Here is a 16,327-nt window from a genome sequence, read left to right on the forward strand (position 1 = left end):
CACAGAGAAGAATGAATGCTGCTTGGACCTCATGCCCACTACTGTGTAACACCACGCTCTGATCTCAGAGATTTCTGCAGGAGGGTTTCTTCAGCTCTCAGGAAGGTGGTGCATGCCACTGAGACAAGTTGTCTCCTTTCTTCATGTTTCCCATCCCTTCCACACTGGTTTGTTCCCATTCCCTCTGAGAAAGGGAAGAGAAATGCCTACCTCTAAATAAAGTACTATGAATTAATTATAAACTAAATTAATAAACTAAATTAGCTAACAAAAAGGGGGAAATAGTCTAAACTAATTGGCAGTGAGGAAAAATTACTTGTATATTGTGCAAATTTGATCTAGAATTAAATTCAAATTACAAACTAAACAAAAAACATAGTTCCCTCTTACCTTAAGGATCTTATCACCAGGCTGGAGCAGGCTGGATGCTGGTCCATCAGGCTGAACCCTAGTAACAAAGATACCCTATAAGTCAGAAGTAACAGAGTTAGGATTCTATTACCAAGCACTAGCTAAAGGTTCGTTTGATATTTTGTATTAAAAATGGAGGAACTTCAGCAATGACCCTATGTTCTATGTAGCTCAGTTTCTAAAAGGTCCCATTCATTGAGATTTAAAAAGATTTGATATTGTGCAACAGCAGAAAAACTGCCAGTCACCATGCAATAATAATTTAGAAATATGCATACTTGAACCAGTTACTAAGAGTGATTTGTCCAGTTCCAGAAGCATGGTGTTGAACTATATATGCATTATAGAAACTTTTTATTTTAAATCATCTGGAATCCCTCCAGTACTCAGCTTTTCTGAATATACCCTGTAGATTTGACCCCAATTATCGCATGCACCCTTCCAAGATGTGTTAGAACTGTTTCTCTCATTGATAATTTTACCTATTACAAGTTTAAAAGCTTTATGAACAGAAGTAGACCAGTGATTATAGACTCTTACTTCAGTGAAATATTGTTTTATCAAGCAAGTACCTGACTGCATGCATTACAGAAGCTTTCATAAAGAACTTTAAAGTACTGATGCTTGCTAAACATCCTGTAAGAGACCAGTACAATCATTTCCTGAAATCTGTCCAACTGCCTGTTGTTTGCTGATCTGAAGGCTTTATATAATCCTGTTAATGCTTTAAAGCTAAAACTTTATAAGTAGCTAAGCAGCAGTCCCAAGTTACAGCACCTCTGTATTGTGCTCTCTTGGTGTTTCTCTCCTGATATCAATTTAATTAGTTAGGGGTCATTTGGAGCTAAGATTCTAATGTTTTCATCATTTCTGGATATAAGCAAGAGGAATGGGTTTATTGGGAGGAAAATGAAGCAAGAGCTTGTTAGTTACACTCTAATTTATGCAGGATGCTTATTTATTTTACCTAGATGGGGAAAAAAGCATTATGCTGAAAAGCATACCTTTTCTGATTTATTGGCCACCAGTCTCATTACATAAGAATTTCTTTTAGTCCTATGTCTCAGAAATGAACAACTTTAAAGATGGCAAAATTAAATGGAAAAGAGTGTTTTTAGTTCCAGTATTTCAGGAAAGTATAGTGAACAAACTAAGAACTGAAATATAATTTCTGGGTGATCATCACATTTTGAATATTTCACATAAAAACTCCCCATGAAACACAATCTCTTCACTGTTATCCTCAGCCCTGTTTACTGTATATCCTGTTTTCTATGTGTCTCTTTGAACTGTAAGATTTTAGGAAGAGGATAGTCTTAACTTCTGGGTTTCATGTTGTCAGTACCAAGAAATTTCATCATCATTTTAGTCCATGGTGATTCCACTGCAGTTTACAGGCCTTTTGTAGCTCATCACCTTCCTTCCTGAACCCTCAGACAAGGTTCATTTCCACCATTGCTGTTTTGTCAGCACAATAAACTTTCTGAGAAGGAGGGTGGAATTCTCTTGTGTAGCTTGCATTTGTGCACCCATCTGGTCTCTATGCCATCATACTTATGAGACAGATCTGCTATCCAGCACCACTGACGTGGACACAGAGGCAAAATGAGGACAGACATGCATGGAATTAAGCAGCAGGCCTAAACTTTTATTAAACTTTAACACAGGGGAGGAGCGCTACCCACCCATTACCCATACTCTCCTATACTAGGCATTTAATTGGTTCCAGTGAGGGGGTTACAGGTCTCTTTACCATATAATGGGGGTAGGACTCAGCTCTCAGGACTCAGCTCTCTCAGAGTCAGAGCACCCTCACCCTATGATGGGGCAGAGGGTGAGCCACAATGCGAGGGACACAACGTCTGACCTTGGCCCACGAAAGCCACAAGGTCTCACCTTATCACATGAGCCCAAGGCCCATCACCAAAATCCCAGATCTTTTACTTCTGGGAAACATTCATTTTATTTTTTTAACCACGCTGGAAACCGGGTGCAAGTTGTGACAAATAAACAACTCCATCCCAGTACCACAGTTAGTTACTTAACCAACTGTGGTTTGAAGGTGCTGGGAGGAAGGCAAAAAACTCCCCGGATCTCTGCCAATTGGCCCATGGGAGAAAGAATTCCTTCCTAAACCCTAAACAGATGATTGGCTAGACCAGCAGCATCTCTCAGGCCAGGTTCCCATTCCTAGTTCAGGTGGGTAGGGTGGGATATTGGACCGGAGCTGTAAGAGGCTACCCATGCCTCCTACACTGGGTTAAATTCTGGGAACTGGGGAATGCTGGCCATTCAGCACCCCTCACCCCCAGCTGACCAATGGGTGCCAGAGACTCCTGGAAGAGGAGCTACCTATTGTCCCTTAGTGAGTGTTTCCCTTCCTTGCTGCTGGGCCTGTCCCGCTTTCACCGCTGGACATCAAGTTCCCCCATATGTTTATGTGGGTGGATGGCATTTTTTATGTTCTCAGTTACTTCTCTGTTCCTCCCCTGAATCATTTTGTTTGCACTCTTTCTTTATCGGTCACACCCTACTTCTCTGCTCTTACAGGCATCTTAACCAGCATCTTTGGTTCTTCTCTCTGTTATATAGGTCATGCTTGGAAATAAAGATTGGTTAAATAAACTTCCTCTTAATTTAGTTTGGAATCTGACCTCTGGATAGCACACAGAAGGGGGAGGGCAAGGAGGCCAGACCATTTCAAAAACACTATCCAGCAGGTACTGCACATAGGAAAAGGGTTGAGGACTCCATCAAAATAACTGCTAGGTGATTAGGAAACTGAGACAAGGAGAGGTCACTCAGAGATGCTGTTGGCTAAGGTTATTATGGACTGAGCAGGCAAGATGATCTTGGCAATTCTGAGACAGTGTTACTCCATCAGCACATCTTATTTTAACTATCTATTATTATGAGGATGAATATTCTTTAGCATGATGTGCTATAAGTTTACTGATTTTACATGGTATACAGTAAAATACTGTACATGAAGTATTTATATCTAAATTATTGGAATTGTCTGATGAGAGAGAAGTTGAGCCCCACTATGACCTTTAAAATATTATAAATACACAAATAATGATTGAAGCATTAAAAACACTTAAAAGATCTCAAGTAAAAAACATGTAAGGATTTAAGAGCAAGTGTCTCTGTGTAGGCAAGTGTGTGCATGCATGCATTGTATGTGTGTAAGAGACTGTGTTTTTGTATAGGGAGGTGCGTGTATCGCCGCATGTGTGTATACCTGTGTGAATAAAATTTGCAGCCTAACTCTCTGACTTTTATTCCTTTTGCTGGCTTGTGGGGAAGAATTTGATGACATAAAATATGTGTGTATTCATTTCATAACAAGTTTTTAAAAGAGAAGGGAACTCTAAAAGAAATGTATTATTTCTTAAAAAGTTGTTGACTAGTAATTGCAGAAGAGCCAATGTATCATACATTTGTCCCCACCTTTGTCTAGCTACATTATAAACTCTTTGTTGCAGATTATCTCTTTTTGTGTGTACGTCCAGCACCTACCACCGTGGAGCCCGGATCTTAGTTGGGGTCTGTAGGTACTAAACAACAATTGTAATAATAAATAATGTGGAAGTATATGTGTTAGTGCACGCTAGATGTGTACACATGAATACACGTGTGTATCTGCATGTAGGTGTGGGAGTCAGTTTCTACAGATTTATTTATATAGGTATCTGGACAGGTGTGCATTTCTGTGGTTGTGCTGTATGGATTTGTATTTGGGCTTCAGGAGTGGGCCTTTAATGGACCCATTGCAGCTGTGATAATGTGTGGTCCTAATTCCACACATAAAATTACAATAACTTTAGTGAACAAAAAACATGGATCTGGTTACGAAAAATGGGAAGAGGAGAGGGAAAGAATCATGAAAACCTTTGTGAAATTTATTTTTTTTAAAAATTACCCTTTTTGACTATTTTGCTGTTAGCTCTAGCATCCTGTAACAAATAAAACCTGAACTTAACATAATACATCTGTCAAAACAATAAATATGCTTGTTTGGGCCTTGCAGTGAAAATGAGCACGAGCAAGGGTGGGGGAGAGCGAGCGGGGGTGGGGCAAGGGTGTTCGGTTTACTGGAATTAGAAAATTGGCAACCCTACTTACAACAAGTCAAGGGAGTTGGTACTTTGGAAAAGGCAAACAGCCTGAAAAGATTAACTAGTCCAATACAGGAAATAGCCTATTTGATTAAACCTTTATTTATCAACCAGAAGGAAAATACCCATTTTTGTTTTTAAAAGTCTGATCCTGGACCAATTTCTATATGTTCATAACTTCTATTGAATTTCACATGCTTGTATCTGAGGACATTGTTTGGCTCACTGTAATAAAGACTATTAGTAAGAAATTCATATCTTACCTTATCAGAAGGTTTGAATGGATTTCCTTGTCCACTTATTCCACCACTGATACTAAATCCAAGGCCAGGATTCTTTTCTATTCTCACACAAAACTATGTTAAAAAGATATGGAAAGATAATCGAACACCATCATTAAAGCTAATCTTCTAAACAACTGTGTCTCTGCCTGACACATTTTGGTTTATGGTGAACTATTGGAGTTGACCATTCTGAATTATATTGTACAGAGTATTAAAAACCATTAAAATTGTTGTTTTGAAGTACACAAATGTGATATTTCACCGTTTTTAATATGCTGTCACACTTCTGAGGATCATCCAAACAATACCTGTGCCTGACAGGTATTATTTCTTCTTTATTTGTCTGACTGAAGAACACCTTTCAAACTAACTGTTAATCTAACTCAAAAGAAAATAGCCATAAAGGGCAAAATTAAAATAAACTGATGAGGAAAATTATTACACGCAGTGTCCTCATTTCAGATCACTGCACTTTTGGTGGTTTAAAAGGAACTGAAGGCTAGCTAGGGCCTCTCCCCATTTTATATCCTCAGAATCCTCTATGAGGGAGGGATAGGGGTGAGTGACATCCACAGACACTGCTCACTAGAAAAATTCCACAACTCAATGCCAGAGGCGCCAGATCACACTAGTGGTAATATGCAGAAGCCACTTGAAAAACCGCTGTTTCTCATTTCTCTGAGTCTTACCTTAAAAGCTCTTTTTCTTCAATGTTTTGTTTATATAATGTTCAGACTTCTAAAGTACACACTCTTCCTCATACCTAAGAGCCTATACACTGTTCAATAAAACACATCTAAATGCACATGAATCCTCCTTTCTTCAGTGGTAGAAAATAGGATCATCCTCCACAACCAATCAATTCCCCCATCATCCCTTGGTACTCTGCCTCTCAAATCAATGCCAGAAAGAAGAGACTGGCTTGCATTGGACCATCTCAGAAAGTGTCAATTCTTAGATTGACAATGATATTATTAAAATAACTGCAATAATAGGCCTGTTATAGCTCCCATTAGTAAATGGAAAAATATCAATATGAATTTGCACTGTGCTGGACTTTAGGTTTTCAGTTAATGTTAAGTAAAAACATCACATTTAAATTTAAGTAGTACTTTCAGGAATAAAACTTTAAAAATACATTTATGTATAAATCTGTCAGCTATCCACAACATGGGAACATTTATGATATACTTGTTACTGAAGCAGTCATTTTAATTAGTGAATCTGGGAAAAATGTCAGCAACCTTCCTGATAAAAAGTGGACCATATTTGTCATTAAATGCATCACTTGTTTGTTTGTAAGTAGGCTTTTTAGGTTCCCAAATATTATAAGTATTCAAGTACCCAATTACAAAGTGGACAGGAATGGGAGTGGGTATACATTCTCCAAGTGAAACAAATTGCTACAGGCACAAATAATAAGACTGGAGCTGATTAAGGCCCCTGAGACATTTCAATGAATGCTTTTAGAAAAATGGCATGATCAATAGTACAATTTATGTCCATTCAATTTGCTAGTACCGTGTTAAGTGCAACCTCAGTGGAATAACTCAGCTATAAAACAAAACCAAAATGCTTTGGAAAAAATCATGATTCTGTTGCAGACAGAAAGTTATCTTTAAAATCTGTCCATAGGAACTCAAATATAAGTAGGCTCAAAGTTCTGCTCCTTCCATAAAATATCAGACTAATCACTCACATTGCTCAGTGTTGTGTATATGGTAAATGCCATTCATAATCAACATGCCTAAGCATGTGCACACAATCATAAAACACTAATCAAAATCCTTGCAAATTGATAACTTACATAGACCAAGAATCACAGCTTCCTGTTCATGTAGCCCCTCACTCTGCTAACAATTTAGCTGCTACCTGACTGGAAAAAAACCCCAAATGTTGCTTCATCAGCATGTTATTTTAGATACACATTTTCTCACCTGCTCCTGATAACCATCCATACTCCTCTGCCCTTTGGTTTGGATTAAGCACCGTCCCGCCTGAGGTGTCCGAGAGCTCTGCGAAGAAGGGATCTGAATTGGCAGTGGTGACTGAAACTGCTGAATGGTCACTTTATTCATGTTTCCTTCATATTGCTGCTCTCGACTCCGATGTTGTAGGCTTTGAGATCCCATCAAAGTCTGGATATGGCTACCTGCCTGTGGGTAACGTAACCCGTTAGGCCAGAAATTCAGGAAGCTGAAAAGAAGCAATTATTACAACTTACACAGTCAAGTAAAAGCAAACCTCTTAAATAAATATCAGAGGTTTGCCTTTTGACCACAGTTGGAAACAACCGTGATTAAAACCAGCAAGGATTTATCCATTGCATTTAGTGAATCTAGGAGCCATAATTGAGATCAAATGTATAGAGTCTGATACATAAAAGGAAAATATTTTATGCCTTATTTCATGTTATATGATTCTGCTCAGAAAATCTCATGAAATGAAAACATATAATGATGAAATAAATAAGCACATTCTAAAAAATGTTAAATATTGGGTAGCACTGAATTTAAGGATAGTTTGGAATAGAGCTTATTCTCTATTGATCACAAATATAAATATTGGCCTAAATTGTACACTGTTTCAGGATTATCTATTTAAAAAAAAATCACATTTTATAATATAGTTAAAATTCAGTGCTTGTTTATAATCATGTCACAGGCTAGCAGAAGCCAAGTGGATACTCTTCAGTATCAATGCATTGTCCCAATAAAGAATGTGGTTTTAACATGACCTTATGTTTACTAATGTCACTAATCGTATTATCAACTTTTTGAAAAGAGCTAGTAGTTTGTAATTTGAAAAGACTCATACTTTTCAAAATTATGGAAAATATTGAACTTGTGTTGTTTTGTTTACTGTCTTTTGATATTTATCAGAGAAAGGCCACTGATAATAGTCTTCAATCCCTGCTTATCTGTCACATTTTCAATTGTATTGCTCTAACATGTGGGGTTTGGTTTGTACATTACTCTATTCTTGACATGGTAAAGTTGCACACTTGCTTACTTTTCAACATACATTCAGTTCATACACATAAATTACATACACATTTGAGTCAAATCATTTAAAAATAAATTAATTGAAAACAATTTTATACTGTTTATGATGACAGGATTGAACTGTTGATGCTTATTAATAATTGGCATGCAACTTAGCCATAAAGGAATGAGTAAAATGAATGCTCCAAGGAATGCTTATATAGTACTACCTCCATGAAACATCACAATCCTATGTTACTGGCCATCTTCAGAGTACATAGACTCAGCGATTTATGATAGGCATGTCAGACATCATGGACCAATTGCGTAAGTATAAGTACATTTTTCTGACTCTTTGGACACAGGTGCATAAACCTTTCTACATAGCCCTACATACTGGAATGGTCCTGGTGAGCCCAATAATTGTCTGGTGGAGGCGAGGAACTCTCTGACAACACTGCCTCATCAGGCAATGAGGAAGAGGAAGCCAACGCTTGAGGAGGTGGAGCCTCCTCCAGTTCTTATATGGGGCTATCACCTGAGCAGATTGCTCCTGTTTGGTACAGAGCCTGGTACTGGGAGCAGCTTCCTTCTGTTCTTCATTGGACTGATCTCAATGGCTACTAGATGAAGTAGACCAGGGAGGGTGTGGAGACAACCTGGAGGCAGGTGGAAAACCCCAGGGGTTTCAAAGTGGCACTGGTATGGTCCCAGAGCCCATGTCCTTCCTAACCATGGATCTCTCCTAGCCAGCCAAGATGGAGTTTCTGCTGGGTACAAGGGTGGTAACTGCTCAGTGGGAAACAGTGGCTAACATGATGCGGTCACAGCATATGCAAGCCAACTTTCAACTCTATTGAAGAACTGGATTCCTCTGACCAAGGAGGAACTGCTCCTGTGGGTGCCAGATATCGTGCTAGGACTACAGAGAAGAGGGCATTGGTGATATTGTTGGTTTGCCTCTCGACAGTACCGAACAAGGAGGAACCACAGTGAGCAGCGGTTCCCACGGAACCAGATGCTGAGCCACCATAGATGGCAAATCATAGAATCTCAGGGTTGGAAGGGACCTCAGGAGGTCATCTAATCCAACCCGCTGCTCAAAGCAGGACCAATCCCCAGACAGATTTTTGCCCCAGATCCCTAAATGGCCCCTTCAAGGATTGAACTCTCAACCCTGGGTTTAGCAGGCCAATGCTCAAACCACTGAGCTACCCCCCCCCCCCAGCAATCGTCTGTATAGGGCAAGAAGATTTTTAGTCAGCTGGTGAAACCAGTATTGAGAGACTCAGAGGGTCACTTGCGGCAGCATATGCTTCAGGAGTTTATAGTATCGGGATAGTCTCCTGTTGCTCTGAACCAGTAAAGATGCACTGCTGAGCCAGATGGTGCCACCTTAGGGGTCAGTCTCTATAGGGCCAATACTGGCCCTGGAATTGATGACCCTGCCTACAGAGATCTCCACCTTCTTTGTTGGCAAGTTTGCTGGACTTCGGTGCTGGGGACCTCAATCTCCTAGGTATTGAGTCTTTTGATGCCTTTTTCTGGTGTCTCCTCCTTAGTATCAGAGAGGGAGACTAGCATAAAGAGTCCTCCAAAATGGGAGGAGCACTCCTGATTGAAGCAGATGTGCTCGGTACATGCTCTGAACGGGGAAGCTGAGAATGGGCATGAGGCTGCTTCCATCAGAAGGTATTTTAGTCTAATCTCTCTGTCCTTTGTAGTTCTTGGTTTAAAGTCCCTGCAGATATGGCACCTGTCTGATGTGAACCTTCAGGCACCTGAGTGCGGCTAACTAAGTGGCATCAGCTTCTTTGAAGGCATCACAGGGCTTGAAGCCCTGTGATTGAGGCATGCCTTGGTACTGGATATGTGTACATAAACAGCAGGCATCAAATAGTACCAAAAAAGTACTCCAATAAAGGAAACCTACAACTAAAACTATATTAACATTAAAGCTATTAACTATTAAGGAGTACCAACTGTACACAAATGTAAAAGAAGGGAAATTGCAGTAGCAAGATAGAACGTTCCAATAACCATCACAGGCAGTAAGAAGGAACTGAAGACGGTCAGAGGTGGCTCTGCCCTTTATACCACTGCACAGCATTGTGGAGGTCGGAGAGGGTGCTTGCGCCATCCTGACAGGTACCACTGAGAATAAAATCTCTAACAATAGTGCACTGGGTGTGCGCGCTTGAAGTGAAATGGACATGCAAAACCACTCGAAGAAGAATTTAAAGTGTCTCAATCTCCAGCCATCAAGTGGTAGTGACGGACGAAATTGTTTCCTACTTTGTAGGCAAAAACAAAACAAAACAAAACAAGTCCTCCTCCTTCCCTTTTATATTACAGCTGCCACCTGAGGACATGAAAACACTTTTCAGAAATTGTTGAGTTCAGCCTCACACTCAACAGCCTTGTGAGACGGGAGTATTATTAATATCCCCTTTTTACAGCAGGGAAAACTGAGATCCGGACAGAACTTCAGTGCCTTGCCCAAGATCACAGAGGCAGAACATAGCCAGAAGGAGAAATCTGATCTAGGGACTCAAAACAATGTGCCTTAATGATAACTGGCCAGATCCTGAGCTGTTTAATGAAGCTATGCCAATTTACACAAGCTGGTTATCTGGCCAGAATATATGTGCAGTTCCACATTGACTCCGTACTTGGATTTTCACCAGATATTCATCATGGGTGCTTGAAAATGAGTAGCATCTCATCAGCTTCAAGTCACGGTACAAATGTAATCTGAAGATGTCCTTCATAGAAGTCCACAGCAGGTGCACTGTCTAACTCAGAGGAAGAAATCTGCTTAAAGGTCTTGCATACAGAAATTGTGGCCCAACACCAAAAAAACTTCATATCTATTTTATTGGCTTGGATCACCTCACGGTTGAGTGACAGATGTAAATAATGAAAACAAAACGGAGCACCAGCTCCTCAGCTATGGTCAAGGCATGCACTTAACTCAGAAGAGGAGGGAAACAGCAGTTTTAATCACTTTTGCATATTCTAATTCTAGGCCAGCAGTCCATTGGTCATGTGTACTGGCATAGACCACTAACTTGCATCAAATTCACCACAGACCAAATGATTCTCAAGGGGCTCATACAACAGCCAGGGTGCAGGGATGCCCTGTCCCACACACCTTTTCCCTAGCCATGTTTCCTATATCAGCTGCAAGGAGGGGAGTGGGTGATGTTGGTGCTTGTATTCTGCCTCCATGCCACTGGGGTGATGCTCCTGTGGCCAGATACACCAGGTTTATGTCTGATTATTCTTCTTCCATTTCCCCTCCTTCATTCAACCTCATTCATCTTCCCCTTCAGCAATCCCCAACTTCATTTTCAGTGATCTTACCTCCTAACACTGAATCTCTTTCTTTCTCATAAATGAGCAGTTAACTCGTAAGATAAATATGTAGATGAGTTCGTCAACTAGTTTCTCGTAGGCACCACAGAAAAAGTGGGTCTCCAGCAGTATTAAAATGAGGAGTGGATTGTTTTTCAGCAAATGAATAGATTTACAGAGCGGTATTCTAAATCAAGGGCAAAAATACCAAACTACTTTTTAATGGAAATAGTCTAGTGATTGCCTGCAGATTACTGTGTAATTGATCACCTTGGATCCAGAAGCAACTGGCATTTAATCTGCACTCTGCATAGTTAAGAGGAGAGAAATAACCATGATTTACTATGTAATTTTATAGTAATTACCATGTTAATGGTTGCATGGTAATTACCATAGTTGCATGGTACAATACATACATATTGCAGTTACATGGTGATTAACCATTGCCTGGTAGTTACCATGTAACTAGTCAACACTGGCCCTACAGGTATGGATCATATACATGATATATATTCTGTCATGCAAACTGAAGAAATCAGATTTATTATGGATAGGTTACACACATGGGGCTCTGTACCAGATTCTGCTCTCATTTGCATTGACACAAACCCATTAAAACCAGTGTGATTATGCTAGTGGGAGAGCAGAATTTACCCCACATTTATTTTTACAAAATCACATTATTCAGTATATGGCAATTTAATTTTACAGAAGACTGAAATTAATTTCAAAATGATTGCTACATTTAAGCCTTCAACTGGTGGAAAAACAAAACAAAATATTCTAAGTCATGTTCAATGCAAGGGAAATTAGCATTGTCATAAATGCACATTAAAAAGTACCTATTGAGAATGAAAAGTAAATAATATTCATAATTCATTCTCTCATTCATTTTCATATATTTTGTTTGCAAAGATTATATCAATGCTTCTTGTGCCTTTATAGCATGGTTTCTGCTGTATATGGATAAGTTGAAAATAAATCCTTTTCTTAGAAACAAGAATCACTAATTCTGCTGAAAAAACATCTCTATTGTATGGAATGTTTTCCCTTGATTTCATTTGTATTCTATATATTATTTTAACATCCATCATAAAAGTTAATTATTTGAAGCTGGGAGTCCGTTATTGCCAATGCAATTAAAACTGCTGATGATGGCTACAACAATGGATAGTGCCAATGAGTTTAACAGATTCTGATTCATTGTGTAATATTTTAACATACCACATCTGTACAGCAAGATATTGAAATGTCTAATACGGATTTGACTTTGCAGTTTCTTATCACAATAATGTACAAATACATATCATATATTGTTTGAGCTGATGAGTCTAATCCTGATCTCACATATACTGGACAAAATCAGGTGTAACTCCTCTCAGGAAGTACAATCCTCCCAGCTCCTGTGTACACTATACAATCCCTTTGAGTGGTTCAGCCTACTCTCAGTGCCCAACTCCACAAATGGAAAGCCAGAGCCTCATCTGTCTTCGACCACCCTTTGTCTCTTGCAGTGATTTATGTTCCTGGGGGTGCCAGGAGGGAACAGTCCCTGGGCTGCACTGAGCAGAGTGACTTCTATTGCATCTGGACCTGATGCTCTACTTGAGTAATTCTCCTGCACATTTATAAATGACCTCTTTTCACTATGTAATTTTTGTAATGGCAAAGACTGCTGCTTCTGAGACTGTGTTGAATGAAAAAATCTGAAGTCAGTAGGAAAATATTTACCTTATCAATACTTAAAGGTATTTGAAGTGCAGCATTTGTAAATATATTCATTATGTCTTTGGACCTGACTCTGATTCACTTACACCATTTTTACTCACTTCCTCTGTTCACTCCTATGACTAGTGCAAGAGAGATCAGAACCAGCACATGTGTAGATTAACAATTTAATTATCACTACTGTTTTTACAGTGAGATCTTTTTAAACTTGAGTTTTTAAAACATTTTAGTTTATTAAAATCCTTTGTCCTTCAGTTTTATGAATATTCATAAACAAGTTTACCACCAATGGCCAAATTTTAAGCTGGTCTCTTTCTGCACCCTAAGAATGTAGGAATATGAATATTTTGTACAGGTAGAGTGTGCAGTTATTTGCTCAGCTATCTAGTTTGTCTATGCAGAACATACTGGTACATGCATCCACTTTTGCAAACATAATAAGTTAACTTGGCATAAGTAAGCTCAAAAAAACAGGTTAGGATTGAAAATATGACCCTTAGATTATTGATTTACAAGCTGTTTTAAGCATTGAAGAAAAAATGTATTGCACCTATCCTGTGTCCAGTGAAGCCAACTGGAGTAGGGGGGTTGCTGCTGATTTTGGTGGGAGTACATAAGTATCAGTACATAAGTATCAGATTTTATATCATCATGTTGCTATTGGTTACCTTTTTAGTAATGGTTTCTGGTGGCACATCCCGCCTTCCAAGTGGATATGGATTCCATTGGCTACTAGCAGAAACATCTTCTTGTCCATTGTCTAGAATGTTGCTCTGCTGTGATGGGGTCTATTGTAAAAATGGTAGGATATACTTTAGTGCCTTGACAGATCACTGTATAAAACCACCACTTACTTTTGCCCCAAATCCACCTTGTTCAATTGCACAACATTTCATTTGTAATGAGAATCATTTTATGTTTTACCCCTATATCGTGTTAATGTGTAAGAACTGTATACCTGCTGCAGTCTTGACTGCACTGTTGTCTATGGACCTTACTTTAGATCGGAGAACTTTAGATGCTCATTAATTATCTTGGCAATAATGAGAGAAGTGAGAAAATTAACTCAAATTCTGAAGTAATAGAACAGTAAATATTTTTCTGAAATTACATTTTTAACACAATGTAGTTTGCTACAGAATCACACAATCTAAAAGCATCTTACTGCTCATTCAAATTGTAGGTACAGTAAAGAGCAGTGAAAGAATGTATAAATATCTCACCATCATCTATAATGTAAATATTAAATGTTAAGCTTACAATGCATTCTTTAAAAGGTTATATTTAATACTGACAATATTGAAGTTATAGTTGTCATACCTTGGGTTACCTTCTGCATTACTCTTACAGACCTCAGTTCAGGAAAGCACTTAAGCATATGTTTAAATTCCATTTAAGTCAATGGGACTTAAGCGCATGCTTAAAAATAGGCACATACTTAAGTGCTTTCCTGAATAGGATGGACTTAAGCACATGTTTAAGTGCTTTCCTGAACTAGACTCATACTTCTATTAGTCTTTTCTGTTCAACCCCCTCCTCCCCCCCGACACATTTAATCCTAGTCATTTTCCTTCACTGGTGACTTTACACATCTCTTTTTCAGTTATTTTTGTGGTCTTCGTGTCCTATTCTATCTTAATCTAATTTTATTTTCATTTCTTAATTTTTTTAGTTAGGCTTAATTAATTTTTATTCACATAAATATAACTTTCTTGTCTGAATCCTTTCAAAATCCTGCCATCACAGGGCAGATCCAGCCACAGGAGGATTTCTACAATGTGGAGGATCCTCTGATAATACTTCTGCTGGCACAAATGCATGGCTAGGAGAATGAGAGCATGGCTGAGAGTCCATTACATTTGGCTGATCCCTCATCTATTGTAACAGACCCTTGGGACCATCAGCAGATAGCATAAATTAAAGCAGATTTTAAACTACTCTAATTTATGCCAGGGCCTGGCCCGGTGCCCAGAAGGATCAGAGGAATGCAAAAGTTGCTTAGAGCCATTACCATACCACTTACACTCTACTGTTTTCCTTGTCTGCAGTTCAGAATCTGGGACATTGTTTCAGATTATTTCCAATTGTTTTTTTGTTTTGTTTTTTTGCCTGTGGAAACCCTTTAGATATCTGAGTACTGCCAGTGCCTTCTACCCTGTTTCTCAGTTTGGCTGAATGAGACTGCATGATTGCTATACCCTTGGAGTCATGAAAATAAAATGTGTAACTTGAGAGATTATTCCAGTGAGCAACATTAGAAATAAAAACTTGCCATTGCATAGTCTCTATTCTGAGAATAAAAATACACAGAGAAAAGCAAGTGTGTCATCCTTGCGATGTGACTAATTTCCACCAGTGCCTCTCATGGACTGAAATCCCCAGAGTTGCTCCTACTTTGTAAGACTGATAAGAACATCTAGAACAAATCATGTGCTATATGCTATTCAAAGGACTGTGTCTACATGACAATATTTTCTGACAAAGTAACATACTGTTTGATTGTTCCTAGGGGAGAGAGTAATATGCTTTTGATACGAAGTTCATCTAAGCAACAATCCATACAGTGTAAAAAATAATTATCATATGAACTTTAAAATTGAAGGCATTCGTCTGAAAGAAGTTCCTTTTTTCACTGCAGAGAATGTGGTGCCATTTTTATTTTTAAAGCTGCGGAATAAAGAAAAATGAGGCGGTTATTTACTGTTTTCTGTATAAGATTGGGAAAAAGCTGTGATGATAGATCTTTTCATTTTTGACAGGAAAATGAATTTGACTGCTTATAAAGTTATTCATTTGACAGCGGCTGAATGAACTGCACATTAATAGAAGTTTTACACCTACTAAATCTAGATAAAAAGTAAGACGCAACAGTTCAATGTGATAGTAGATGCAGTAGAATAGATTAAGAAAGATAAACACATCCCTAATTGTTTTCTTTGCCTCTTTGAGCTGCCATTGGCCAGTTAGGCCTTAATTATGGCTCTTTTGAGTCTGAGCAACACCAGGGAGAAGGAAGACGAGCAAACCATCCAAGTGGTGTTGTCCGGATACATTACAGCTTTGAAAAGCATAATGCACATGATTCCTTCTTACTTTCACCAATGGAAATCAGTAACTCCTTTGGAGTCAAATAGGGTTACCATTCGTCCGGATTCCCCCGGACATGTCCGGATTTTAGAGCTAAAAATAGCGTCCAGGAGGAATTTCTAAATGTCCGGACTTCCCCCCGGGCTCCGACAGCCAGAGACAGCCCCTCCTTCCCCCTGCAGCAGAGATCACTCCCTCCCTGCATTTGCAGATCACCAGCCGGCCGTTCGCACTGGCAGTCTGGAGCTCCTCCCCCTGCTCCTTCTCCCCGGCACGCTGGTCTGAGCGGCAGAGTAAGGGGGGGCCAGGGGGTCGGAGAAGGGGCAGGGAGGTTCTGGAGGGAGCAGTCAAGAGA

At 39.1% G+C, this 16,327-nt stretch overlaps 1 protein-coding gene across 1 annotated transcript in view; it reads right to left on the minus strand.

The window, feature by feature from the left end:
- LOC112115942 (leucine-rich repeat-containing protein 7) overlaps nucleotides 1–16,327 on the minus strand; it is a 243,760-nt gene that overhangs the window by 18,433 nt on the left and 209,000 nt on the right. The window contains exons 21-24 of the mRNA XM_029912345.1: nucleotides 13,554–13,673; nucleotides 6,754–6,972; nucleotides 4,796–4,888; nucleotides 391–465 (exon numbers count right to left, since the gene is read on the minus strand). Coding sequence (XP_029768205.1) covers nucleotides 391–465; nucleotides 4,796–4,888; nucleotides 6,754–6,972; nucleotides 13,554–13,673 — 507 coding nt within the window. The remainder of the gene's footprint in view (nucleotides 1–390; nucleotides 466–4,795; nucleotides 4,889–6,753; nucleotides 6,973–13,553; nucleotides 13,674–16,327) is intronic.

This window comes from Terrapene carolina, unplaced genomic scaffold (genome assembly GCF_002925995.2).
Source record: "Terrapene carolina triunguis isolate 2854851 unplaced genomic scaffold, T_m_triunguis-2.0 Scaffold210, whole genome shotgun sequence".
Lineage (NCBI taxonomy): Eukaryota > Metazoa > Chordata > Testudines > Emydidae > Terrapene > Terrapene triunguis.